At 43.1% G+C, this 26,988-nt stretch overlaps 1 protein-coding gene across 2 annotated transcripts in view; it reads right to left on the reverse strand.

Annotated features, from left to right (window-relative positions):
• myripb (myosin VIIA and Rab interacting protein b) overlaps positions 1 to 26,359 on the reverse strand; it is a 105,285-nt gene extending 78,926 nt beyond the window's left edge. Inside the window, exon 1 of one of the 2 annotated variants that reach the window (XM_071532591.1) lies at positions 26,208 to 26,359. In XM_071532591.1, coding sequence (XP_071388692.1) covers positions 26,208 to 26,317 — 110 coding nt within the window. In that variant the 5' untranslated portion in view covers positions 26,318 to 26,359. The remainder of the gene's footprint in view (positions 1 to 26,207) is intronic. The other variant, XM_071532592.1, reaches the window with a different exon arrangement.
• Between the last annotated feature and the right edge of the window lie 629 nt (positions 26,360 to 26,988).

Below are 26,988 nucleotides of genomic sequence, written 5' to 3' on the forward strand. Positions count from 1 at the left end.
CACCAAAAGCTCTTAGCAACTTCAAACGCTGTTTATCCAGCCTAGCCTCCAAATGATTCCACTGTGCTCAAACATGACCTTCCAAAGAGACACAATGCTGCGGCGACAGCGGCTTTTTAAATTCATTATGACCCAGTCTCAGAGGGGGAAAGCTTTAGAAGACAACACGGCTTTTCATAAAACAGACAGTAACAAACAGCAGGCCTATTTATCCACCAGCTTCCTTTAATGAGTCTAACTTCATTAAAAACTGTTGGGGGGAGGGGTGTGAGATAGTGGGGTTGCCTGCTTTTTGTGTGTGTTGCAGCTTAATTATTCCCCAGGGGACTGAAAACAGACAGTTCCACATCCATAGAAATTTTGGGGACTCTCTGCCCTGGCACTCCCTACAGAAACAAACTAAGTTCTTGTGATGTACAGCTACCTCAACAGTTTTAGCAGCCTCTCTTCATCCCTGGGAGCATTACAAACCTGGCAATTCTGTCCAATCTGCAGTCTGCTGACAGCTGAGTCAAACAAATATACAAAAGCCGATATGGCTAACATCATGATGTTCAAACAAAAATATAAAAATAAAGTTTACTGGTTCACCGGAAATTAAAAAAATAGTTTTGACTGAGAATCTACACACAGGAGATAAGTGTGTACCCAAATTCCCCACTAGCATGACTTGTCCCTGCTGCCTCTCCATGTGTATCTTCACACACCAAACACAGCAGTGAATCATGATCACCAGGCTGAATAATGTCACTACTGAGAGTGTGTCCGCCCATGTGTAGACTTATGAGTGGTTCCTAATTTGTGCTACCAAATAAATCCTCATTAAAATCCACAAGACGCTGGATTGAAAGAATAGCCTGTGGATGGATGAGTCATGTTCCTTGTGTGAGCATGCTGTTTAAGTGTCTAATATAACTAGCTCCCATGGCAGCTATACATGTACATGACTAATTGTTCCCCTGAATGTCTTGTGGACGCTAATGAGAATTAACCTGGCTGGCCTAGACACAGACTGAGGGAAAGACGGTCCACGTGGATTCAAATGTGAATTAGCCGTTGATTTATCTTTCCAAAAACGGCCTCAGAATTGGACAGATCACACTACCGCAGATAAATCAAGTGCTCCGTAGCTATTCAAAAAGTATTCAACTACTGTGCCCAGAAATAGTCGAGTAGTTAACTCTCCTGCCTCAAAGAAAGCTTTATTCCCTGTTTATCCTCTACTCTCTGCTTGGCCGCTGTCTAAATACAAAGAAAAATATACTAAAGGTGAGTGGACAGCCCACTCTGCATTTAGAAAAAGAACTACCAATTAGCAAGAGAGGAGGAACGCTGCTTTGGCTTCAGCATTTTGTGGAGAAATAGTCAAAAAAGAAGAAAAATAGAAAGCACTGCTCTAATAGAATTTGCAGTTATCACCTCCAGTTTTACCCTGGTCTGAACGGATGGGATGGGGTGGGATGGGGACGCTGCGTTCCTGAAAGCAGCAGCGTGTTGACGGCCGATGAGAAGACAACACTGCTGCCTGGAGCCACAGACATTACTGCAACAGACAGAAGATGACAGACACCCATGACAGGGGACCAATCCCATCATCTACTGGAGAGAGAGTGAGAGACAGTGAGACAGGGTGAGAGTGAGATTGAAAGTGAGAGAGAAAGAGAGAGTGACAGAGTGAGGATAGAGAGAGGGAGTGAGTGAGTGAGTGAGAGAGAGAGAGAGAGAGAGAGAGGGGGCAGAGTCAGGGGATTAGAGGAAACAAACAGGGGCTTCCAGATCAAAGTGAGAAAGTGGCAGGAAAGAGAGAAAAACAGAAAGAGTGCCATTTGTAAAGCAGCTGGAGAGGGTGCCTTTGTGCGTGTGTGCTTATGTGTGTGTGTGTGTGTGTGTGTGTGTGTGTGTGCTGTAAACTGTGGATGAGTCATAGCTGGATGCATGCTGATTGCTACCAGTCACTGGGGCTTTCACAGCCAGTGTTGAGAAAAGGCCCAACAACTTTGATCCGGAAGCCCACTGCATTACACACACACTTACACACACACACACACACACACACACACACACACACACACTTCGTTTGAGTTTGTGTATGTTGGATTTCAGGTTTTTAGGACACACAACTCATTAATTTGTAATAGGAGAGTAATGTTTTAATGATGTTTCTGTTGTCCAAACATACTGTAGGCTACATCCACATATGCTCTCTCTCTCTGTCCCTCTCTCTCTCTCTCTGTCTCTGTTTATCTGTCTCTCTCTCTCTCTCTCTCTCTGTCTATCTGTCTCTCTCTCTCTGACTCTCTCTCTCTCTGTCTCTCTGACTCTCTCTCTCTCTATGTGGACATTCTTCATCTTTTCTCTTCATACTTGATGCCTAAACCTCCAGCACGTTGCCTCTCAGTGAGTGATAAATGAAACTGCGCATGTGCCTCATTTTGTGTGTGTGCGTATGTGTGTGTGTGTGTGTGTATCAGCGCACGTGTGCACACATGGTTGGGATGGAATGTAGAGATGAGCATTCAAGCACTATGGCTTAATACTGAACAAATCCCTATCTAGACATTAATCCCTATATTAAGACAGGCTTAGCCGCCGCATAATGATACCTTGCTGGTTATGAGCATGTACAGTATAATCTAGGGCTGCAGAGAAGACAAAAAATTCACATTCAACAAACACTTTCCATATGAGAAATCGGCAAAATCCCATATCCAATACCTAGCTTCGTTTGTTGGCGCATAATATGTCCATTCGTTGACATAATCATGGTTATAAATGCGTTGCCTTACACAGGGAGCCTTAGCTTGGAGTGTAAAATGGGAAAAAGAGGCTCATCATGTCAGTGTGGTGATGCATGCATACGTGTCAGCCATGCTGATGAATCTTAATCCTAAATCTCCTCATGACTGAAAACGAAGCCAATCTCATTAACAGGTGCCAGGGAGTGCCGGGCAAGGTCGCTATGGCAACAGCAAATGACTGACAAAGTGCTGGAAGTGAGGGCCGGAGACGAAGTGAGGGTAATTAAGGAGCATGGTCTTAAAACCTTGCACACACAAACACACTGTGGTAAATGGACTGTACTGCACCACTACTCTATGCACACACACACACACACACACACATACTGTATACACACTGCCTCTTTCTCCCTGTTTCTCTCCTACACTCAAATATTTGGGTTTTCTCTGCCATTTCTAATTTGTCTCTCACTCTCTCTATTTCTCTGTCTCTCAGTATCACTTTCGTTCTGTCTCACGCCCTTTTACACACGCAGTCCCACACACAAACACTCCTCAGGTCTGAAACCCCACACAGTGGTGGGCTGTATTACTCTATGAATCACTGCTGCACCCATGCCGCTCCACAGCTACACTCTTGTCCCACACAACTCAATACACACATACTGTAGCCTAATAGTCCTCGTAACCCTCTCTCCCACCACCTCACAGCCCTACGCTGACCAGTGAGACAATCTCCATCCACCCAAATTCATTTTCTCTTCCCACCAAACCTACAGAGACCTGTGCTACAGAGCAAGCAATTGTCCTTGTTGAAAATGCATGACAAGAACATTTAAAAGTATATTAAATAGGACAATTCAAAGCTAGGACCATAGAGTATCTCCCTGACATTATGAAAAACGAGCTATAAGCGTTACAGCATTATAGCCTGCAATATCCTTAAACCATATTAAACATTATAACATACAGCAGCTATCGTAAGGTAAGTCACTAGAGCTATGGCAGGTACTGTGGAGCCCCAAGGAGTTTGTTGGAGTTGAGGGAAACTGAATTTGTGCCACTGCAGCCACCAGCTAGTACAAAACAATAAAGAATCTGCAGTTAGCCCAAATTGAGGCCATAAAATATCACTGCAATATAAGAATTGGGTTTAAGAGAACAACATACTCCTAACTGGTGAAAGGTAAGTCTCCCATTTATCAAGGGAGAGTTGGGGAAGAGGAGGGGCAGCGGGTGGATAGTTTGGGTGTTAAGTTACATTATTATGCCTTTATCTATGTCTGTACTTTTCCTGTACCGATGTTTGATGTAAGTTGCAGCCAAGCTGTCTCATGATGACCTTAGTAATGTCTGCCGTCTTATGATATACACTGGCTTTCTGACTCAGACACAAGGCAAACCACTATCTAGAGGTAGAGCAGAGACAAGTAGTGTTTAAAAGTTTATGATGGAGTTGTCTTTATGGCTTAAATTGTGTTTTCTTTGTTTTGTCACTCTTAATTGCATTTGTTATGCCCTTGTTTGTTGTGTAAAGCACTTTGTAGCAAACTACTTTTGTTCAAATTACTTCATAAATACATCCGACTTGACTCGGAGAAAGAGAGAATAATTTATGCCGCCACAGCAGCAGGTAGTGCAAGTTAAGATAATAAAGGGTGGTTAATACAAAGTGGGACCATAAATTACACTGCAGCCTAGCAATCCGTGAGCCTCTACAGCGAGGTTTCTGTCAGGCCCAGACTGAAGTTGAGTTTGTTCAGTGTCACCTAGGGACACAGCTCAATATAATTACAACTTCAGTCGTTGTCATGTAGGGACCAGAAACAGGTCCATGATCCATCATTTATGAAATAATGATAAGGCTTCTGCGGTATAGGCCCCTAGGCTTTGGAACAGTCTGCCTGAGGAAAATCAGACATCTTCTAAATCTCTTTTTTAAAAACACATTTTCACACACAAGCTTTTACATAATTTATTTTTTACCTATTTGATTCGCACATTTGCCTGTTTCATCCTTGTGTAAACTTGCCTGATTTAAATTCATGTCCAGCATTTTTATGTTTCATCTTATTGCCTTCAAGGTTTTATAGTATGAACCGCATTCTGTAGGTCTGTTTTCAAAAGAGGTTCTACAAATAAGGCTTGTTATCATTATTATTCAGTACTTTGCAGAACAGTACAGTAGGTCATCCTCTAGCTGGAGCAGGGTACAGTAAGTCATCCAGGGGCCCAGAGGTAGAGTGGGGGTGAAGGATCCCCACAGGGAGTTCAAGTGGAGGAGCATATTTGCCACTGCAGCCTGCAGCGTTCAGTGACTCTGCAGCTCTACAACCCCATGCAAACCCAGCCAGCACAGCGCAATCGATGGCTGAAGCCCACTGACATTCAGAGTTGAGACAAAAAGGCAGTGTTTGAGTTGTCTTATATCCTTTTTCTTTTTCCTCCTGACTTTTTCCTTTCCTTTTGAAAAATTCCCCAGGGATAAATACGTGTAATTTTCAGATACTGCATTGCATGCAGCCAAAGTTAGAGAATACAATGATTGTACAAAACCTTAAGGCCACTTGCTCTTTCCGTGAAATAGACTTGGCCTGGTAAATTCACACACAAAGCTATGATGCCTTATTGATTTCAACATTTTAAATCCACTTCAGTCCTGAAGGGGGGATGTAGATGAAGGGAAGGAGTCAGCTTAAAGAAGGGGTTTTAAGCTTTGAGAAATGAGATATGGATTGTGCAAAAGACGTGCACCTGAATACTAGGAAGGTCATTAAAACATTTTGTGCTTTCACTGTAATGGTCCCTTTACTTGACACTTTGTGATTCCTAATATAACACACTGTGCCACTCATAAGGGCTTACAACAGTGTTATAGTCTTGAAAGGTACTCTTTGTGCTAAACATCTGTCTAAATTAAAGTGCTAATGGTCTCTCTGGGGAGAACAATGCATAATATAAAAGTTGAAGATTTTCTAACAATTAGAGGGAAATTAAATAGCCATGTAAGAGAAAAGAAGAAGGATGTTTGATTTATTGCCCTCATGTAATATTCATCAATGCGGCTGTGCTTTGTAGGAACTTATCGGTGAAAAGAAGCTTCTTGTTTCAAAGCCGGTGCTTTTAGTCAGGCATATAGTGTAGAGAGCTGTGGGGAAAAAATAGGAGGGAAAGTGTCTGTAATTATTAATGTGAACATTATGAAAGAGATGAACCAGCTTTTTTTTTTATATGAGACAACACCATCCTGGGTGGGTATCTGCCGAGAAGGTTAATATTACTTATCGTCAACAGCAACCATCAAGGCATTACTTATTGGAGCATTTAGCCTGCGCGTCTCAAGGCATATGGTTATTACAGCCGTGAAGCAAATTCATCTTTCAATTTTGAAGATAATACAGAAAAACAACAAGCTGCTTCGGCAACCTTAATGAAAATCGTTCGTCATGATATGGAATTCAGTTGAAATATCGCTCTTCATAAAAACTAACTAGGACCAAAGGGTACGGTGTTCAGCAACGAGCAGAATCAGGTCTGTTTGCATTACTTCTGGCCCATAAACAAACATCAGTGGGACCTACATGGGGAGGGCAGATATAGAGGTAGCCAAGCTGTTGAACTGAACTGAACTGAACTGAACCGCACTTTAGTGCTGCATTGCAGTGCGGTGACCCGGGCCACTCATGTCATATCACCGCTAACAGCAGTGCAGCCAATTTAACTCCACGCACCCACTGAGCACGCTTCTAAATCAGTGTTTAATCACTAGAATGACAAGCTCAGCTAATCACTGCCCCCCCCACCCCTCTATCCTCCACCCTCTCCCTTCCCCCTGTCAACCCTTGCTCCGGTGTGCTGCCTGCTCAAGTACTGAGGCTACGACTGGCTATTTCCAGCCACGCTGTCGTCTGAATCTATGTTCCACGAGTGTCTTCTTCTTCGGCCCGTTAATTACCACGATCATCGCGTACGGCTCAAAGTTGAGATTCGCTGCCTATTTGGGCTTGTGCGATCTGACCTGCCTGTCTGTCCTGTGATAGCCCGCTCCGAGCGAAAACACGGGCAAGTCTGACTGGATGTCTCCTAGGGTTTCTCTTCACACAGCGCTGCTTTACAGTGTTAGAGGGAACCGTGTAGCAGCATCTCAGACTCAATCATACCAACATGTAAAGGATGATCTTCTTGATTTTACAAATCTCTCTTCTGCTTCCTTTTTTAGTCATCTGTGCACACAAAGGCCCCTGGCATAAACACACAAGCACAGACCCAAACACACACGAACAAACACCACACACACTCAAACCCTGCACTTAGATGAACAAACACCATGTGAACACACACACACACACAGTATGATAAAAATGAGCCTGTTTGAAGTGTGTCAGAAGGAGTCAGAAGTGTGTCCCGGAAACTCTGTGTGTGAGTGAGTGTGTGTGTGTGTGTGTGTGTGTGTGTGTGTGTGTGTGTGTGTGTGTGTGTGTGTGTGTGTGTGTGTGTGTGTGTGTGTGTATGCATGTCCATTCTCAGGAAGCCCCGGAAATGAAAGTGGGGAGGGATGATTAGTTTTCACGGGGCCGCATCCGCCAGGAGGGAGCTTTCAGTTCTATTCCCCACACATACAAAAACACACACAAACACACACACACACACACACACGTGAGAGGGAGGAAGCAACATAGAGAGATTCTTTAACTTTTCAGGGAGATATCTTAGTCAAAAAACTTAACATGCTCCGAAAGGCCACACTGAAGCTTGATGAGAACTATGAACTATGGATGCAAAGTCCATATGAAGCTAGGCAGTCTTCTATCTTTTTCAACATAAAACACATATGTATGTCTTTCTACTGTATGTAGCATCACTGAGAACAACAACCAGCTTTCCACCAACAGTATAATTATAATAACTTGAGAAAATGAGAAGGGAATTTACATGTAGCAAATGATAACAATCTGAGAAGCTATGAGTTGGAACTTTGCTACAATGTGCAATGACACCTGATTCCAGAGGAGGGCACTAAAAGTAGGGAAAACACATTAAATAATGTCATTAATAAATTATGCAAAGTAAAATGATAAATCTAATTAAAATGTGTAAACAATTCTCCAACACATTAATGACAGGAGATATCAGTGATACATTATTTGTTACGGACCCTTTTCATTACAAGGAGGTAAACAAAAGAGAGACAATGCCAAATTCCCCCTCAGCAAAGAGGGGGAATTCTCTAGACATTACAGCCAATTCATCGCATTTCAAACACAGACAATGATATCAGATTCATTTCACACTGCTGAACAGTTAACACAGATGTCTTCATTACAGTCTTGACGGCATTTTTCCTGTTTTGGCAGCAAAGCAGGAAAGACTGGGTCTGTACTGCATGTGGTAAAAATCAGATTTGAAGCTGTGGGGTAAAAAGAGCCCAGTGGAAGAGCTGTGTGTCGTTCAGCCTGGCCCGAGGCCCGCAGCCGGCTAGGGAGACAGGGGATGTGCAGCCATGTGTAGACAGCCCAGTCCTGACAACACGGACAACAGTGCTCCCTATGGGCCCTGCAGAGAAGGTCATTCACCAAGCCTTGGCACACCACTGGGAGGGTTTGGAGACTGGGGCTGCATTTTAATGGTCTACAAGAATCTTACTTTCCCAGTCACTGTTCCTTGACCTCTAGCAGGAAACGATGGGGCTGATCAAGGAAAATTTTGAAAGCAAGGACAAAGGTTTCATTGTTGATCATTAAAAACAAACCCTTGGCAGAGTATCACATCGCCAACTGGCTTGATAAGTATGATATAACCACACCAGGATCTCAAAAAACAAAATAGTAGATTGTTCTTTCTTTTTCCTGATCACAAACTGGCTTCCTACAAACACACACGTATCCTCTGCGATTCCATTTTCACAATCCAGCTTGCGGTCGTGCCTGGCAACGCCTTGAAGAACAGTGGCAGAACTCCATTAACATATTTGGGTTAGCATTTCATAACCTGGCAACCCTGCGGCGCAGCTGTGCAAAAACCCTCGGCACGGAGAACAGAGTCGTAAAACACAATCAGCCTCTATTGAAACGGTGGGAATCGACAGGGGCATCTTGACTCCTGTCCGGTCCAATAACCCTAAGCATACACACTTACATCCACAGCCAGCGTCTCCTACCTCCACCTGTCTTCCTGAACGAATGAGGAAAGCAGGTGGTGCTACTACTACATCTTAAAATAGTCACATTTTAGCATTTCACTGGTTTATCAATCTGTCTCTCCCACAGTAGCTGAAGATGTGAGCATGCTGCTAAAATAAGGTGGGCAGTCTGTGACTTCAATTTCATTTATATTTTATTGCAATTAAAGCTGAATATTGGGTTTCCCTAAATGCCAAAAAGAGAGCTGGGTATATTCCATATAGTTCCATATGTCCGCAACTAGACCGCTGCTTTCCCTCACCTGACCACAACTGTAATTGCAGATGTAGTGCTGGCGGTGATCCAGCGCTGAACTAATGTGTACCAGTAGATGAGTAGTGAGACTCCGCCGCCCCAGGCTCAGTCCACCTATCCGGTGATGTACTGTACGGCCCCAAACATTAAGCGGAATTGTTTATGATGGCTGAACATTACGAGGGGAGTGATGGAGTGCAGAGGTGAGAGCGGGGATATTGGAATGGCTTCAATAGAGGGTACTGAGCCCGCGAAAATGGGCTATTTCAGGGGGAAGGTATTAGCAGTCATGCCAAAACCGCAGAACATCAAAGAGAGAAATGGAAAGAGGGAGGAAGAGAGAGGGAGAGAGAGGGAGAGGAAGAGAGGGAGAGGAAGAGAGAGAGAGGGAGAGCCCGTTGCTTACAGGGAAGTGGGAGAGAAGATAAAAAAAGAGACTGATCAGGTAACAAAGCTAAAAAGCCAAGGCAAGCAGAGTACCCGCAGCCATTCTTTATGCCAAGTCATCATAAAGAGAAGCCCAGCAGTGAGTTAAGCCACAGTTTTCTAATCAGCCGGCTCTCCGACTCTTTGACTCAGCGAGTAATTGGAGGCGAGCAGCGGCGCTCCATCCCAGCGTGGAGCTCCTCCACGGGCAACGCTCTGCCGACAGGAGTGGCTTGAATTACAGGACTTTGCTGAGGCAATGATCGCAAATCCGCTTGTTATTGTGATATTTCGCCACATTGCTGCATCTCGCCGCCTCAGAGACGAGGCGGCTGAGCTGCTGTTTGAGAGAAGGAAGAGACAAGTGTGGATGGATTATGACTGAGGAGGAAGATGGCAGACACTTTGTCTTTCTGCTGGGTTTGTGCTATTCAGTCCACTAAAGTCGCATCCCCTAAAATACAATCTCCATTAATCAAAAGGGGTGTGACTCCCTTAGACACAGGATCAATCATCAGCAATATGCCATAACATATGATAAAAAGGCACTAGCTATATCTAATGCAATACACGTTAAGCAAAGGCCTTTACTCTATGTAGTTTATCATATACTTTACATATATATATAGACTAATGCTGTACTACTAGTCTAGACGTCTTCATCTTTGATATAGTATATTTTGAACAAAGAATCCACATACTGTATATCTCCCCAAGCCCTTTGGAAATGCACTTTCTCTGTCTCTTTTTTCAGACAAATACATAAACATGCTTTATGCAAAAACAGTATATAAACCAGAGATTTGATCAGGAACTGTCTCCCTCTCACACACTGACACACACACACTCAAACACACAGCAGCTGCTGTAGCAAGTGGGCAGCAGCCTCTGCTAATGGGGCGGCGCACGCAGCATCTGCATCTCCCGTCTCTCATCAAGGACAGATGAAAAACATCCTCACCAGTTTGTCTTCCTCCCTCCCTCTCCCTCTCCCTCTCTCTCTCTCTCTCTCATCCTTTTCTCTCTCCTCTTCCTGCTTATTCCTCGCCCTCCCTTCATTCTCTCCCTCTCAATAGCCTCAGGGTCAAATCAAGATGGCCCTGTTAAATCTAAAATGTCTTTAAGTCTTTCATTTCAAATGATTTTTATGAAATGTATGGTCGAGACTTTTTATTTGCCCAACAGAGTGTTATTTTCTCAGCTCTCTGAGGGCGGCAGGCTGCGTTGGGGGCCTGGCAGGCGTTTTTGGTAAACAGTTTGAGTGCCATGCTGTGTGACTGTGGGAAATTTCTCCACTTTTGAGGTATAGATGCTAAAAGTGGGCTCAGCCAACCAGAGCTTTTATCCTCAGCTCTAATTAAGCTGGACAGAGTTTTAATTTGCGGTGATTTTAATATTCATGTCGGTGACTCATCTCACAGTTTTGCCTCAGAATTTTTAAACACTACATGTCAAAACACTGGCATAGTTCTGCTTCTCCCAACTGAGAAACAGTCGCAGATCCCACATCACCCCCAAACTAGACTCCCTTCTCTCTCAGAAAGCATCTTAAACTCATTTATTTTCACTGGCCTTTTCTTAAAATTGTAATTATTATACTTTGACTATATTTCTATTCTATTCTTGTGTATTATGTCATTATACTTTTATTTGTGGCTCCACTGTACATTTATACTGTTGTGACGCACTTTGTAACCTTGTTGTTTTCTATGTTTTCTATGCTTTAAATTTTGAGAAGCACTTTATAACTCATTGTTTTGAAATGTGCTATTTAAATAAAGGTTTACTCACTCTCCCTCACAGCTCTCCTGCTCTCTCCTTCTCCTCCTTTCCTCCCAAGCTCCTCTGCCTCTCCCCGTTATCTCTCTCTCTCTCTCTCTCTCTCTTTCTCTCTCCACAAATCACACGTGAGACTTCACGTTTCAGCTGTAGCTCATCTCCTGTCTTCCAGTGCCAGTCAGACAACAGATAGGGGTGTGGAAGAGCAACGAGCAACTCTGTGTGTTGTCTTCTAACAGGTAACTGCTACAAGAATATACACAAAATCAGAATTGCAGGTGATGTGTTAAGAATTAGAGACAGTAACGATAAATGAAGACCGTGAAGACAATATTGAAGACAATGAAGACAGTATTTGTGTTTAGAGTAGGACAGTGTAAAATAAGGCCCTCAGCACTGAGCACGCACAGTTAAACAGGATTGGGACCCCAGGTGAAAGATTCAATCTAAAATTACTACAATAACATCTTGCGAGGCCAACTGTACAGCAGTCAGTGTGAAAGCCATGCACTCTGCCTACACAGTTGGCATTGACCAGTTGACAAGAGCAGCTGGATCTTTTTCCCTCGAAGGAATGAAACATTGATTTGCACTGATTTGTAATACAGTAAACAGTGGGAAAGAAGCTCCATTTTGATATACTTCAAATGTTGCGGTCACAGAGGGGTTCCAATCTGAACAATACAGGGTCACCTGCTGAAAACGGCTGGGAAACCCTGCAGTAAAGCAATCAGTTCTAGTTTAGTACACCGCTTCCCTAAAACTCCTCATTTTCCCTCTCAGCCAAAGGGTTTCACATTCATCACCAGGAGTAATGGAGCGGACCAAAAACTGCAGCTATAAAATATTTCTTCTTTTTACAGCGCAAACTGTTTTAATAGCGCTTCACTGAAAATAAAGCGCCAGCAGTCTTTGTCAGTTGCGTTGCCAGCATGCAGCACAGACTCAAGGAGCATGCTGTCGTTGTGTTCTTGTATATCTGTGTGTGTGTTTCCTCAGGAGGAGAGTGTGGGGAGAGCTGATTAGTTTTCACAGGGACTGTCTCAGCTAGGCTGTCAGAAACCTGGAGTTATATTCCCCCAAACACACACACACACACACACACACACAAACACTTGGGAAGCGTGAGTAAATACTGAGAGACTCATTAAGTTTTCTGAGGCCTGTCAAAATTCCTAACATTGTACTTTGAGAAGCCACATCGAAGTTTGATGAGCGCTATGAATTATGGATAGAAAAGAAAGAAGAGACAGCCATCTCTTGTATTCAGTGACCAAATTTGTTAAAAAGGGGCTGAGACTGCAGAGATGCAATTCACTGGTTTCCAATGCATTTACCCTAATGTCTATAGTTTAAACAAGACACAGACCATCACTTTGGGATCAATGTATATGAATGATTGAGAATAATAACAATAAGAAATAATAAAACTTTATGCATATAGCACTGATCTAAAAGCAGAGTTTACAACATGCTTTACAAGAACACATAAAAAACAACAGTGAAACACATAATGAAGAGCTAAAAATAAAAAGCAAGAGAAAACACATTAAACGAAGAATAAGTGCAGACGTAAAATTAAAATCGGATAAAAGAAAACATGAGAAACAACACGAGATTGAAAGTGGGCAGGATCACAACCAATTATAGAAATTAAAGTCTATAAAAGTGTGTTTTACGAGGTGATTTAAATATAATCCATTATCCTTCTGTGTGTGAAAAGGGCAGAAAGTCAAGTCGCTTTGCTCTAATTTAAGACACTGCACATCGCTCTTTGGTACTGGGATTTAGTGTTGGAAAATTCCATGATACCAGTGCCTTGTATGAGCCTATCAGCAGTCTACCAGCCTGGGTTCAGTGAGGTCACCGTTTCGGACTCGCTTCCCTTTTACTGCATTTATAATCAAGCTGGCTGGAGGTAGGCGGTCAAATGTGTGTTGCCATGGCAAGATGCACATTGAATCAAATGGATGCATTGAGACAAATACAATTTTATATGGATTAGCTGAGCAGAGAGGGGTGAGAGAGAGAGACAGAGAGAGAGAGACTTCAGATTAAACACATTGACAGGTTGTGTTGTGTCAACTGATGGAATGACAGAAGGGGAGTCCTGAGGGAGATATAGATCAGGTCCTGCCCATTTCCCCAAGGGGAGGTAGCAGATCCCACTCTCCTACCCCCAAAACACACACACACACACACACACACAAACACACACACACACTAGAGCCAATAGAGGAGAAAATGAGAATCAATGGCGTTCCAAAATAAACCCTGAGAGGTCTTTAACGTGACGAAGAACACCCCCCCCACACACACACCCCACCTGTGGGTGCTCTCTCCCCTCTAGCTAACCTCACCATTTGCTCCACAGTCAATGCTACAAATGAGCCTTTATATGCTGCAGCCTTGCGTTGGATCAATCCCGCGACCGGATTCCCCTCTTGCTGCTCCCTGGGCTGAGACGAGCAGCCCTGGAAGGTAAATATATACATGGAGGTTTATCTGATTAGGGCCGGCTCATAAATTAGTGCTCTTGTGGTTTGGGGTCTGAGATGCTGGAGATGGGAGATCCCCATCTAATTGGCTAAGAGGGAGGGTGGATGGAGCGTAGGACTGTGGAGAAAGCTCAGCACTAATTTAATTTAGTGTGGGTGTGCATTTGTGTGTGGGCAGTACACATAGGCATTTTTGTGCATACTGTAGTCTGTGTGTGTGTGTGTGTGCAAAATGGATGATGCATTACAAACTCGAGCATATTGCACCTTGCAGAATCTCCATGCCGCTCTGTCATCGATGACGTGATGCGACGTAAACAGATTAGCTCTGCTGCCAACAAGCATGCTAACAAGGCCCTCAGCTGATGCATTGCTTAGTTCAAGAGCTTTCACAGGGCATAAAGCACCCACTAACGATTTGGTCTACAAACCGAGGCATGCTAGTAAGCCCTGTAAAGCAGAACAATGCTTCTTAATCTTTTTTAATTCTGTGGCACACTTATGCGAGACATACATTTCCAAGGCATTGCTAATTTGCTTGGAAAGGTCAAATAAATTGTGGTGTGATTCTACAATATATGAAAAGATCCTGACTAAGAAGCTAATGCATTGACTTTGAAGGGTAAAATTATGACAATAGACCATTTTTATTTGATTTCATTTATTTCACTTATTGAATCTAAACTAATTAGTGTTGACATTGACTTTCTTTACCTTTGAAAAACATCAATTTTCAATCTAAGGATAAGTGCTGTACTGCATGCTAAAGATGAAAAGGTGAGAGGATGGGAGGGAGGAATATAAAAGACAGTAACAGAAAACAGTGTTTCACAGGATATGCTGATCAAAAATCAGAAAACACCAAGACGCTGCTATGTAAATGTCTTCCCATTTTCTCCTCCCTAGCAAAAGAATTTGTCTCTTCAGCATTCTGGCCCGGCGTCAGGGAGGATATTAACATGCCTATGGTGGGTAATGGCAGAAAACACGCCTCAGAGGAAGAACAAGACATCTGAACAGAGGAACAGACAGGACATTACCTGCATACAGACAGACTTTGAGAACGCCTCAGTGCGCAGGTTATACAAAAGGACGGGTGGGAGTTGTTTTCTTTTGTGAGCCATAATACCCCTTGGACAGAGTGTACTGTATCCCTCCCGCTCCCTCCTCACCTATCAGGCACATTTTAAGGGGATCCTTCACTTTTGCTCATTCTGCTGAGTAGCCAAAACTTCCAAAAAGCCCCTCTCTAAAACTCTGGGTAATCGACGGTGTCCTAGGACTTGAACTTTGCTGTGCTGTCTAACACCGCTGCAAATCGCACAAGGCCTGGTAATTAACACTGCTGGCGTAAGTTCAATCACTTCAGTATCGCGCAGGAGATAAGGCCCCGGCATGAATGACCGGCTTCTGCTAGGTAAATGAGTCTTCTGTCTCTTGGCCGGGGCTTAATGAAAGGCCGGACTGCGGCGAGAAAAGCACGGCCATTACTCAGACAAGGGGGATGTCTGCCCGCCGTCTTCCCCGAGCATCACTCACTCCCTCTGGAACAAACAGCAGCTCATTCAGCACCGCCACCAACACCACCCTCCAACTCCCCAAAACACAGCTACTGCTAATGAGGATCTACAGGGGTAAAGGAGCGGGAGGGAGGGAGAGAAACAGACAGAGGATTGAGAGGGATGGGACCACTCAACGGAAAACGGCAAGGGAGAAAGAGAGAGAGAAAGAGGGGTAGAGAGTGAAATAGAACAGATAGGACAAAAACAGAGATAGATAGACTTATACACACTACCAGTCAAGAGTTTAGACACCACATTTTTCAAATTTTTTACTATTTTCCACATTTTAGAATAATAGTAAAGACATCAAAACTATGAAATAACACAAATGGAATCATGCAGTGACCAAAAAAGTGTTAAATCAGAAGTATCTTATATTTTAGATTCTTTAAAGTAGTCACCCTTTGCCTTGATGGGAAGGCAAAGGCTTTGAAAAGAAATTCACACATCGGCATCAACTTCATCAACTATTTGTATTTGTCTGAAAAAACAAATTTCAAGCATTTAAGCATAAGCCTTTAGATCAAAATGGCTTTAAGATATTGAAAAACATAGTACATTCAATCAGGTGTGTCCAAACTTTTGACTGGTAGTGTAGATAGGCAAATAGATAGACAGATAGATACATAGTTAGACAGACAGAGACAGGGAGAAAGAAAACACCATCTTCCAGTTACAACCAACTATTTGCCCTCAGACCAGAAACTGCACTTGACATTTGGCCAGCAGGAGAAGTAATCACAGCAGACCTGGACACTCTGTTATAAAGATAACACTAACGGCTCAGACTATCGCTCTGAGTCGGAGTCCTAGCCTTATTTGGCCGACCTCAGTGGAAAGGTATAGAAATTTATTACATTTATCTGGGGGAAGACAAGGCTAAGCGGTGATCTGCTCACCTCCAATTCACCCTAGATGAGCTAAGGCTAAAAAGCCATTGGGTTATACTTTTCCAAAATGACCTCGAGGAAGCCGGCCCTGTCAGCTATATCCAGAGAAGAAGCTGCACCAAACACCAACACATATGTACATGCAGACACACACACGCACACACAGCCAAGGTTATCGAGGAGAAACCCTGCGACTCAGTCAGCCGGAAACACCTTAATACGAAACCAAAGCAGTGCTGTGCCACAAGTAGCCAGGGTGGATTATTTTTCAGTATCTCATCAGCCGATCCCGTGGGCTCAGCAGCTCCAGAGGACGGCAGCGCTGTGCAGCTGCTGATTTGTCACACTCGGGGGAAATCAGCATCCACTATCAGATGCAGTAAACCACCGTCTGCTGAGGACACTCAACACAACTCTGCCAACACACATGCACACAAACATACACACACAAACAAAATCTTCTCTCGTCTTCTCAACCAGCAACACACACATTTCGCTTTAGGAATTTAGAGCACCAAACTGTTTTAATTACACACAAATGGGTAACTTGACATATCCTCCATATGAATATGCATGTTAGCGGAGGCATCAGAGTGCAGCACCTGGAGCAGGTAGGGTATGGATTCTTGCTCCAGGTTCATTAGAGTTCATTAGTCATTCTAGACTTTAAAGTAAGTCAATGCACATGTTATGCTGCATAACTTATGTTAATTTAGTTCAAATTTGAGTTGAAGTTGATTATGTGGGTAATAAAGTGGAAATTCAGTTGGCAGCAGCATCCACAGATGATGAAACGCTACAAAAATAAACAATTTCATCAGACGTCATCCCAACACCCTAGAGGGCCAGCTTAACTTTTTAAAATGTTACACTGCTACATTTTCCAAAGAAACATATACCAAAAAAATGATGGATGAGGAGAGTATATTTGACCCTTATAGTATCTAGAAGTCAGAGTCCAGCTTTCCTCTGGCCTGTAAGGACTGTATTGTGCTGATATAGTGAGGTACTGCACCTTACAAGGAGCTTCAGTGTGTGTGTGTGTGTGTGTGTGTGTGTGTGTGTGTGTGTGTGTGTGTCTTGTGTCTGAAGCAGTGTGTGCATGAGAGAGAGGGAGGGAGGGAGGGAGGGAGAGAGAATGAATACAGTGTGCGTCTGCATGCCCATGTATAATTGCCGTGGTCAGGGGGCTATATTTCTGTCTGCTAATTAAACTTTGACGATATTAAATATCATCTACTAGGCCATATTAAAGACTAATTAGAAATCACAGAGTCTGCAGCAGCTGTACAGATCACCTCAACAGCCCTGAACACATGCAAGCAAATTAAAACATAACCAGGCTGATCAGAAGTCACTTGCTGAACTCACTCCACTTTCATATTATGCTTTCCACTGTGGAAGAGGTCTCTCCTATGCAAAACAACAAGAAGGGGAAGAGACCATTTAAAAGGCTTTTTTTGTACACTGCCATTTCAGTGTGTCATGCATAAAGTCATGGAGGGATGAGGACTAGAAATAAACAGTTAATCTTGCTGGTCATGTACACTTTGACCTCTGTAAATTTGTATAAAGCCCCTCTGTCCCCCAGGACACTCAGTCCCATCTCATTGGGAAAGGAGGCATTATTAAAACTTCTACTGATTAAAACCCAAGCCACAATAAACAGGCCAGCTGGGACTACATCCACAACCGTCTGAATGAAAATTTCAAAATACTATGATGCTGAATGTTTGCCAGTAGTGAATGAAGACAGTGGATAAGTAGATAGAACTGAGGGTTTGCCTGTTTTAAAATGAAAATTAAAAGACCATTTTGGTGGCCAGAATGAACATTTTCAAAAGGAGAGATGGTCTGCACTTGAAAAACTTGTATTTAACTTGTCTTTTGTTTTATTTCCTTTTTCCTGTAAAGCACTTTGTAACTCTTGTTTCAAAAAAGTGCTATATATAAATAAATAAAGTCTTACTACAAATTTGCATTCACTGCATGGCCAAGTTTTTTTCTTCTGCACTGAAAAAATATCTAAAAAAGGGAAAAAAAATGAACAAGTGAAGTGAAGTAAGCCTAGTGTAAACAAGTTAAACCTTGACATCGTCAGTATGGGCACAAATGGGTGCTGTATGTCGATTAAAATGTTAGCCAGGCATGGGCGTGAAATGTGATGAGTCAGAGAATTATATTACCAATACACCTGCCAATACGGCTACAGAAAAAAAGGTCAGCCCTCAGAAGGATTTGTCTGACCAGCTCATCGCGCACACACACACACACACACACACACATACACACACACACACACACACACACACACACACACGCACACGCACACGCACACACGCCCACACACTCCTGAGGAGAATACATAAACGCACAGCCCTCGCAACTCAAAAACAATCCACATCAACATGACTCAGACAAATAACCCACACCAATAACATAACACAGCTAATCCCCACCACAAGAGAACATGACTGACGCAACAACAGGCAGACTGAAATTATCTGTATCCAGAGCCAGTTTCCTGGCCGTTGCATAAAAATAAATCAATTGTAAAAATGGGGGGACGTGATGCGATTAGCCACATAAACCTGTTGTTGTTAAAAGAGTTTTTTCTGTGAACGTGTGGTTACACACCCCACCGCCGCAGCTTGGGCTGTTTCATTTGAAAGACTGTCACATGTTAACATAGAACCCAACATGGGATTATGGCGCAGAATAACCACCTTTGACATTGAACAGAAAGGAATAATACGTGTCTGTTTAACACAATGGTGCTATTCAGCCACCCGCAAAGCTGCACTGGACTAGTTACACGGTTTCTGGATTTTCCTTTAAGGGAGACAGGTTAAGTTCATTAGTTCACTAGTCTGGGAAACCGCCTACAATAAAAAAAAACACCAAAAACTTGTCCACAGAATAGTTTCAACCTAATACATAGGACAATTCCATATTTTGCAGTTGTGCCTTCGTCAACATTGGGCCTAAAATGAGATCTGAGCAGATGCTGTGAAAGGACATGACCTCGGGCTTGAGTAGTCAGAAGGTTAATCTGTCCCTATTTACTGCCGCTTTAATAAAAAGGGATGGCAGTGCAGCCCAAAGGGACCATCCTGTAACGGAGGGCAATATCCTCCGACTGCATGTGCTTTCAAATCCAATTACACCAATTTATCGATCCTCATCAATAGAGAGCCATTTGGGACAAACAACCAGACCGACTTTTATCTTGGCTCAATAATAACAACTTGAATATGCTTTTTTTTTTTTAAGGATTCCTCCTCTGTGCAGTGTGTGTGTGTGGCTGCGTGGTCTCTAGGGAGAGAGCCAAGTGGATAAATACAGGAGGAAATAGAGGTCAGTTCTGCCCCCGACAGGATGACATCCTCTGCCACCTTCTGTCGACAAGGTTTTGGCTTCCCAATGTGACTCCTGCTCCCTATACCGTCCTGTCACATTTACCAGACCGAAAAGAAGCAGCGGCTGACAAAAAGAGAAAGGAGGAGGCCAAAGCCTTTAGAGGCATGAGACAGCTTACGCCTTCGCTCCAAATCAGCTACAATAAATTAAAAAAAGACCACTATATTAAAGACCAGAATAAAGTCTACATGAAATCAAACATTATGATGCTTAGCACTGAGTTATTGTAGCAACATTAGTAGTCATTGAACAGGCCAACAACACATACATTTAAGCTGTACGTGGTTTGATTAATGGCAAGAAGTTGAACATTAATAAGATCACTAATAAGATCCTGTCTGTGGCGGCTGCTCAGCCTCACACTTGTCTGAACACAACCTATTTTATCTCCGCTTCATTTCAAAAACATCCACGCTCCAGTTTGACTAATTAAAACCGGGGCTGCGAAATATCACCCTCTGATAATCAGGTACATTTGTTACGGGAGACGGGGCTGCACACTTGAGCCAGGAATTACTGGGGAGAGAGAGGGAGAGAGATTAAGATTGAGAGAGAGCGACTATTGGAGTGCATCAGCCTACAACTTCACAAATAATGGAGACTTATCTGCGGAGCACTGTTCAATTACCAAGCTATTTCTTACCTTGTACGACCCACCGAAATAATACATAGCCTTGTCTGTCAATGGTAAAGCTATACGTGTCACAGCTGGAATTAAAATGAGCTTCAGAGTGCGCATTATAAGTACAGCAATTTGTCTATCCATACAAGGACTTGCCAGACAGAAGGTTTGAAGCGGATCCTTCCCGTCTCCGAGAGCAAATTACCCACAAGAATCACCGGTAGCAGGAGAGCCAGCCGTCTTCTCACAGCTCACAGAGACAGTGGCGGGTAGTTATTTCTATCTATCTATAATCATTCCCCCAGTCTTTCTCTCCCTTGGGAGAGCTTGTGCTGTTTGTTAAGTAGACCCACGCCTGTGCTCTCCTGCGTGTCCTGCTGTGCCGTAATGAGCCTCTCCAGCTGGATGGCCACTGAGATGCAGGAGGCCAGAGGTTGAGCTGCTCACCCGCCATAATTGGCAGAATCACACTTTCACCCTTCAGCAGCGGAGCAAGGAGCCCAAGGTGCATAATGCTGTACAAGACACCCGCTCATGTCCACTACCTTCGTCCAAGGATCCTCTTTCCCTTGGATTTTAGTGCAGTATAAAAGTCCTTTTCCATGTGCCCAAGTCCACATCGCATTCCTTTGATTTACTTCAACTACGCTGCCGGCTCAAACCACATTGTTTTCATCTGTTTAACACAAGATCTAAACGTGGAAAAATCTGATTCCCTGCGGTTCGTCCATGTTCAGGCAAAGATAACAATTTCAGTAAAAACATCACACTAGAGCCGGCGTTTAAATATTAATGAAGCCATGTTGTCACGGAGAAATATGGATCTTCCAAATATTGTAGTCAGTGAGGCCTCTTCTGGAGGCCTTACTGACAGCGTGAATAATTAACTTCATGTTTTATTCAGAGTTTACCATTTGGTGGACTGCAACTATCACGCACAGAGGCCAGTAAGGAGATTGTAGCAATAATAAATAACATCATAATAATAAAAACTAGCTCACACAGTGATAAAAAGCATTAAAGTGCTTGATAAAATGATAAACTACCTGTAGTTGTCATCAGCAAAACTTTAGTTAAACTAGAAAACAGTGATTGCTCTCAACCAGCCGTACATGTGGATCATTTTATTTACATATTTATTACAGCTCAGTATTTATGCGACAGAAGGTAATATCAATTAAGTGTTTCAACAATTCTTATTATGCAGCACGGGGGAAAATTAAAATGGAGCATTTAAAGTGCCAGCTGAGACTTATAAAGTATCCCATGAATCCTTCAACAGGGTAATTTACAACTCTGCAGGGCTGGTTTCATTGAAGGAAGAAAAACAAATGTCAGCCATGTATGGAGGAGAAAACCCACAGGGAAGAGAGAGCTACCTGCTGGAGCACTCAACCACCATCCACCATCTGCTGAACAAGAACAAGGTGACATGTTCCTATTCCTAATCAGATAGAAACTGCAGAACATACCCATGTCATATAGAAATAATAAAAAAAAAGGGCTCTGTCTTTCTCTGTGCAACCTGATGGGTTGCAGCAACACTGAGTATGAAATGCTAGAAATGTACAGCAGGTTCCTCCTGTTGCCCTTTTGGCTCGGCGCTCTGCTATCACTAAAACATGAGCTCCAAAAATCCAGAAAACAGCATGACCTGGGGCCAGTTGCATAAAGTTAGTGTAAGACTAGTCTAAGCCTTGCACTAGTCTTAGATTCTCAGGTTAGACTAGGCTAATTAAGACTGTCTGTTGCTTAAATTAATATTACAATATATTATTTTAAAATAATATAAGTCTTAATAAATTAAGACTGACTTATTTTGAGGTAGAACAGTTAGCAACCTTCACCCCTGGCTAAGCTTGGACTAAGAACTTTGTTGCTACGGCAACGAGTCGGCCTAACTGTCAGAGTGGGAAGCTTAAATACTCTATTTCATACAAGATGGGAAATTTTTGGTTTCTGGAAAGAGCCTGAAGAAGAGAGAGAGTCTTTAGACGGAACAGAAACAAGCCATTAGAGATCTACAACAATCAAGAAGTAGTAAATGTAAGTGTCTATAGCAGGTTTGACTTAAAGGCCTATTTCACTGCTGTGAATATGATGATTTATTAAAACTAGGTCACCCATGTAGTAGAAATGTGCAATTATTTTTTAAATTGGAGCCCTATGACCATGGTCACAATCACGGTCAGTGTAGCACCAAAGACAAAGTTAACAGAGACAAAGTAGCATTATATCTCTTATCGCTTATTTTCACTTAGAAAACGTTTTTCCTCATCGAGTCTGGATAAATCGCACCCGTTTTCAGAGGATCTTACAGGTAAAGTTAACACAGTCGCTGTTCGCTGTTGTTCTGTATTCAGGGTTGGCAAAGTCCGATAAAATATTCTGTCAGAAAACAAGTTTTCTGTCTGCCCCCCTGACGATCATCACCGGGCGTTCACAGGTGTTCAGCCTCCCCGGCTGCAGGCGCGTCTCTCTCGGCTGACGCTGTTCCAGCTCCCGTGGTCGCCCTCTCCTCCACACTCTGTTTTGTCTGAATCCGCAGCACTATATTCGGCCTCATAAGTTGTAACAGTCAACATCTCTGCATTCGGCATTCTGCTGGTACAGTTTTGCCTGGTATATTGCCCAGATAATTACAACAGTTATGAGCAAATGCCAACTCTGCCGTTGCTCCATGTTGCATAGCAATGTGCACTAGTCCAGAACACAGGACCTTATTCCTGTATTTACTTTCTTGCTCCCGCCCCAGACAGATCTGACCAATAAGCGGAGCGTTCTCACGTGGTTTGTAGTGATGCATTTTGGTTCGCTTGGATTTTTCTCTGTGTGAAAAGAATCCGAACCAAGGGGAAAACGCTCCAAGTTTACAAACTCATCAACTGATTCGGACCAGAGCAAACAAACTACAGGTGTGAAAACGCCCGGCCGATCTCCAAAGTCTGCCAGATGACGCGTTTTGCGTCACCCGGCGGACTTTTACCAGCAAATGAGCGGGGAGCTCTTGGCTCTAGGTGCAGGCAACATGGAGGGAAGTTAAACATTGTTCATTTGCATATACTACCTTTATTGTAATGATACAATGCTGGTTGAAAATCGGTGCTGTTTCCCTTTAAGGACTTAAGATTTAAGTCTAAGACTAGGTCTATCAGCTGGCCCCTGGTCTCAGTTCACCACTTTTTTATAATGTTTGACACGTTTCAGGATGAAGCCTTCATCAGAGCCAAAATGATGAAGCCAAAATAAAAAACAAAAAGGTAAACTGAGACCAGGTCTTGCTGTTTTCTGGATATTTGGAGTGCCGCTATCCCATGTTCCTCATGGCTTTCATCAAGTATGAAATACTATTTTGATCTCTCTTAAAGAAATGTACTGTACAAAACTGAGTGACTGAATACACTCATGAAGCCACACAAGGACACAAGGGCACACACACAAATACACTTCCTTTTATCCAAAGTGATTCTAATGCAAAATACTTATCTAACAGTGCAGTTCACATAAGACCAGTTCAAAAAACCCTCCACACGGGTGGTGGTCATCACAGCCTGAGTTCTTGAGACGATATGGAGTGAGTTACTGTGTCAAATTGGACCCAGGGGGTGAGGACAGAGCAGTGCAGATGAGTAATGAAAGGCTTTTTTCTTCTCATTCACTTGAAATTGTAACACTACTGATCCCTCAGGTCGGCAGTGAAGCTAAACGGGTTATGATGCCAGAGATGGAACAGGCATATACTATATGTTCTTCAACTGGGAAAGATTGATTTCTGAACATACTGTATAGTCGGTTGATTCGGCTGTAGAGAGGACTGCAGGAACAATCTGATGAGTGGTCATATATTGTAGGCCTACAGAATACATTTTTTTCACATTATTTTACTCATTAATAAATTACAAAAAGACAACAGGGAAGTGAGACAAATACATGCATGTTGGGAGAGCCAAGAAACCAAAGGGGCTGTCAGGAGGCATCGCCTGAAGCAATAAACAACAGCTAACAGCAAAAAACGCAAATTAAAAAGAAAAAAAGGAAAAAAGTCTGTACTTCAAATGGGTAATTGTGTAACACATACATGATTTTAGCAGCTAAAACAAGCAAACTTGACTGGCTGTTTGCATCTAATATCTATTTTGTGGGCCCTTGTGCTTTTAAAAGATCTCAAGTAGTAATTAATTCAACAAGGCTACAAATGAGAGCCTGATTTCTATTATGAGGCACTGCTGCCAAATGAAAATCTGCCTGTTTTTACATGAACATCAATCCATTCATCTTTTCACAGTAAACAGCGGTAATAATGATGTGAGGCCTATAATTTATTTTTGATCGTTCACGACAGTTTGCAGAGAGAACGTTTTACAGCCCAGTCATTTGGGAATACACTATCTTTGCCCTGAGAACGATTTGGGAAAAATAAGTTGACTCCCAAACAGTGCAGACCGCAACTTTGTTATGCTTCTCAGAGTACAGCTAAGATGCTTTAGTGCTCTGAGAAAAGCAGCCTAATCACTCGTGGCATCCACTCAAGAACATGAAACCGCTGAGGATCACCGTTCAAATCTCAAGCAAGAGACTAAATTTCCACACCAGAATAGCAGAGGAATCTTCCTGGGCTCTCAGTCAAAATCGGGGAACATAATTACGTTTACAAAATTACAGGGTACTATCGGACTTGAAAACCCACCAGAAAGGCATATTTCGCATTTTGTTGTGAGACATTCAGCCTTTCCTAATGACATTTACCCCCATAGTCTTGCTGAAACATCAGAAAGCAGACGCACTGATCTGACCGCACATCTGATGGCCAAACCCCCATGGGGGCCTGTCACAGCCGAACTCAATCCCCCCGACTACAGGCTGTCACAGGGAGGGAGAGGAGGAGAGGAGGTGAGGAGGAGGAATGGGCCAGCACTTGTCGCATCTTAAGTAAGAAGCTGTCTATCAGGGGTTGTGACGGAGCGCGGTGACACCCGAGCAGAGCCCCGAGGCCCTGCCCTACTGACCCCTACAGACCTGGCAACCCATGAGCAGAAAAACACAAGACAATGCTGAGGTATATGCAGCATCTTCTTTCTTAAAACTTGGCTTTCGTAAACCGTGCTATCACATATCCTGTCATATATATAAGTGCAGCATCTCCTCTTTTCTTAAAACTACATAATTGGCAGATTTTTCCACAACCACGCTGTCTTGCATTCTGCTGCAAAAACTCCCAATGGCATGCTTCAAGTATAACCTCTAATACATAGATGGAATGAGTTAGATTATTGCAAACAAATGTGCAAATGACAGATGTGATGATGTGGATTGTTAGGCTTGCTGACATGAATACATGACTGACAAGAGAAAATATTAGCAATGATGATTGTTTGTTGGCCAGACTAGTGGATTAAAATGTATAAAATAAATCATCTGCAGGTGGAGCTGTCCTATCTCAACAGTGGATGATTTGTTCAAAATTAACAAGACAGATGGCAGGCAGTTGTACTGTTATTTTCAGAGTTTCCTTAAAATCTGTGGTTAACATGAGACTGCATCTCATTAGGTTTTTATCTTTTTAAGGCATTTCTGCTTTATTAGGCTATTTTGTTCACAGTAAAGTGACCGTAAAGGTGGGAATGTGTATGAATGTGTGAGGGAGCGGGGTACAAACATCGCAGGCTAGATTTGAACCCTGTACATGGTAAACACCATAGCCCCAACATCTGGTCATTTCTGCTAACAAGGGGAATGTCATCCTTCCTTATCAGCTCTCCTCAAATCACCCTCTGTGTGCCATCTAAGACATGTAAAAAGACCAAAAAACAATCTGCGGGTGAGGGGTTCCCATCTCACCTTAGCCTCTCCTCCTCCTTCTTCCTCAGCTTCATGTCCCGCTGCACCACCTTCAGGACGTGCTCCGCCTCGTCGTCCGTCAGGCCCGACAGGTCCAGCTTCCGGCCCATCGCTCCTGGCCTCGCCACGGCGCTCTGCTGCTGGTCCAAGAGAGGAGGAGGAGGAGAGGTGCGGGCGCTGCTGCTCTGGGGGCCGAGGCTGGGACAACCCTGAAGAGAGAAGGAGAGAGGAAGTGAGGAAGACTCAGAATCGAGCCAAGGCTTGGACTTCCCTGGCAGTGACTTGACACTCAACTTCTCAACGTCTCATACACCTCTTTCACATCTATTATTAAAGGAACATTTAGTAATTTATGATTTTTATGGACCTCTATCGGCCAAAGAATTACAATCGACCGGACATCGACAGGTCCTGGCACAGCTTACGGCAGCCTGTAACAGACAGAAATATAAAAGTCACATTTTCACAATAGAATTAGTAAGCTAGCTAATTAGGACAGAGATCCAACAGAAAGATCTAGTGAAGAAGTAATATATCAAGATGCACGATAATACTGCTTTGTCATTTGCTTGAGAATGAAGTGTGTTGTGACACCAGTCGCTCGCTTCTAGCACCAGTTGAAGATATAAGTGGGTGGGGGTGTGTTTCCAGAACAGAGAGTACAGACTGGAAAGTGGGTTTTGAAAGAAAGAAAGGTGAAGTAAGCGTTGCGTCATTGGAAATGATCAACAACCCTATCAACTCTCTGCAGATATATTATGGCTGCTTTTGTGCTATGGGA

Source organism: Centroberyx affinis, unplaced genomic scaffold (genome assembly GCF_046629955.1).
Source record: "Centroberyx affinis isolate AG114_WGS23_722 - 3 ecotype Tasmania unplaced genomic scaffold, CSIRO-AGI_Caff_v1 ptg002219l_1, whole genome shotgun sequence".
NCBI lineage: Eukaryota > Metazoa > Chordata > Actinopteri > Beryciformes > Berycidae > Centroberyx > Centroberyx affinis.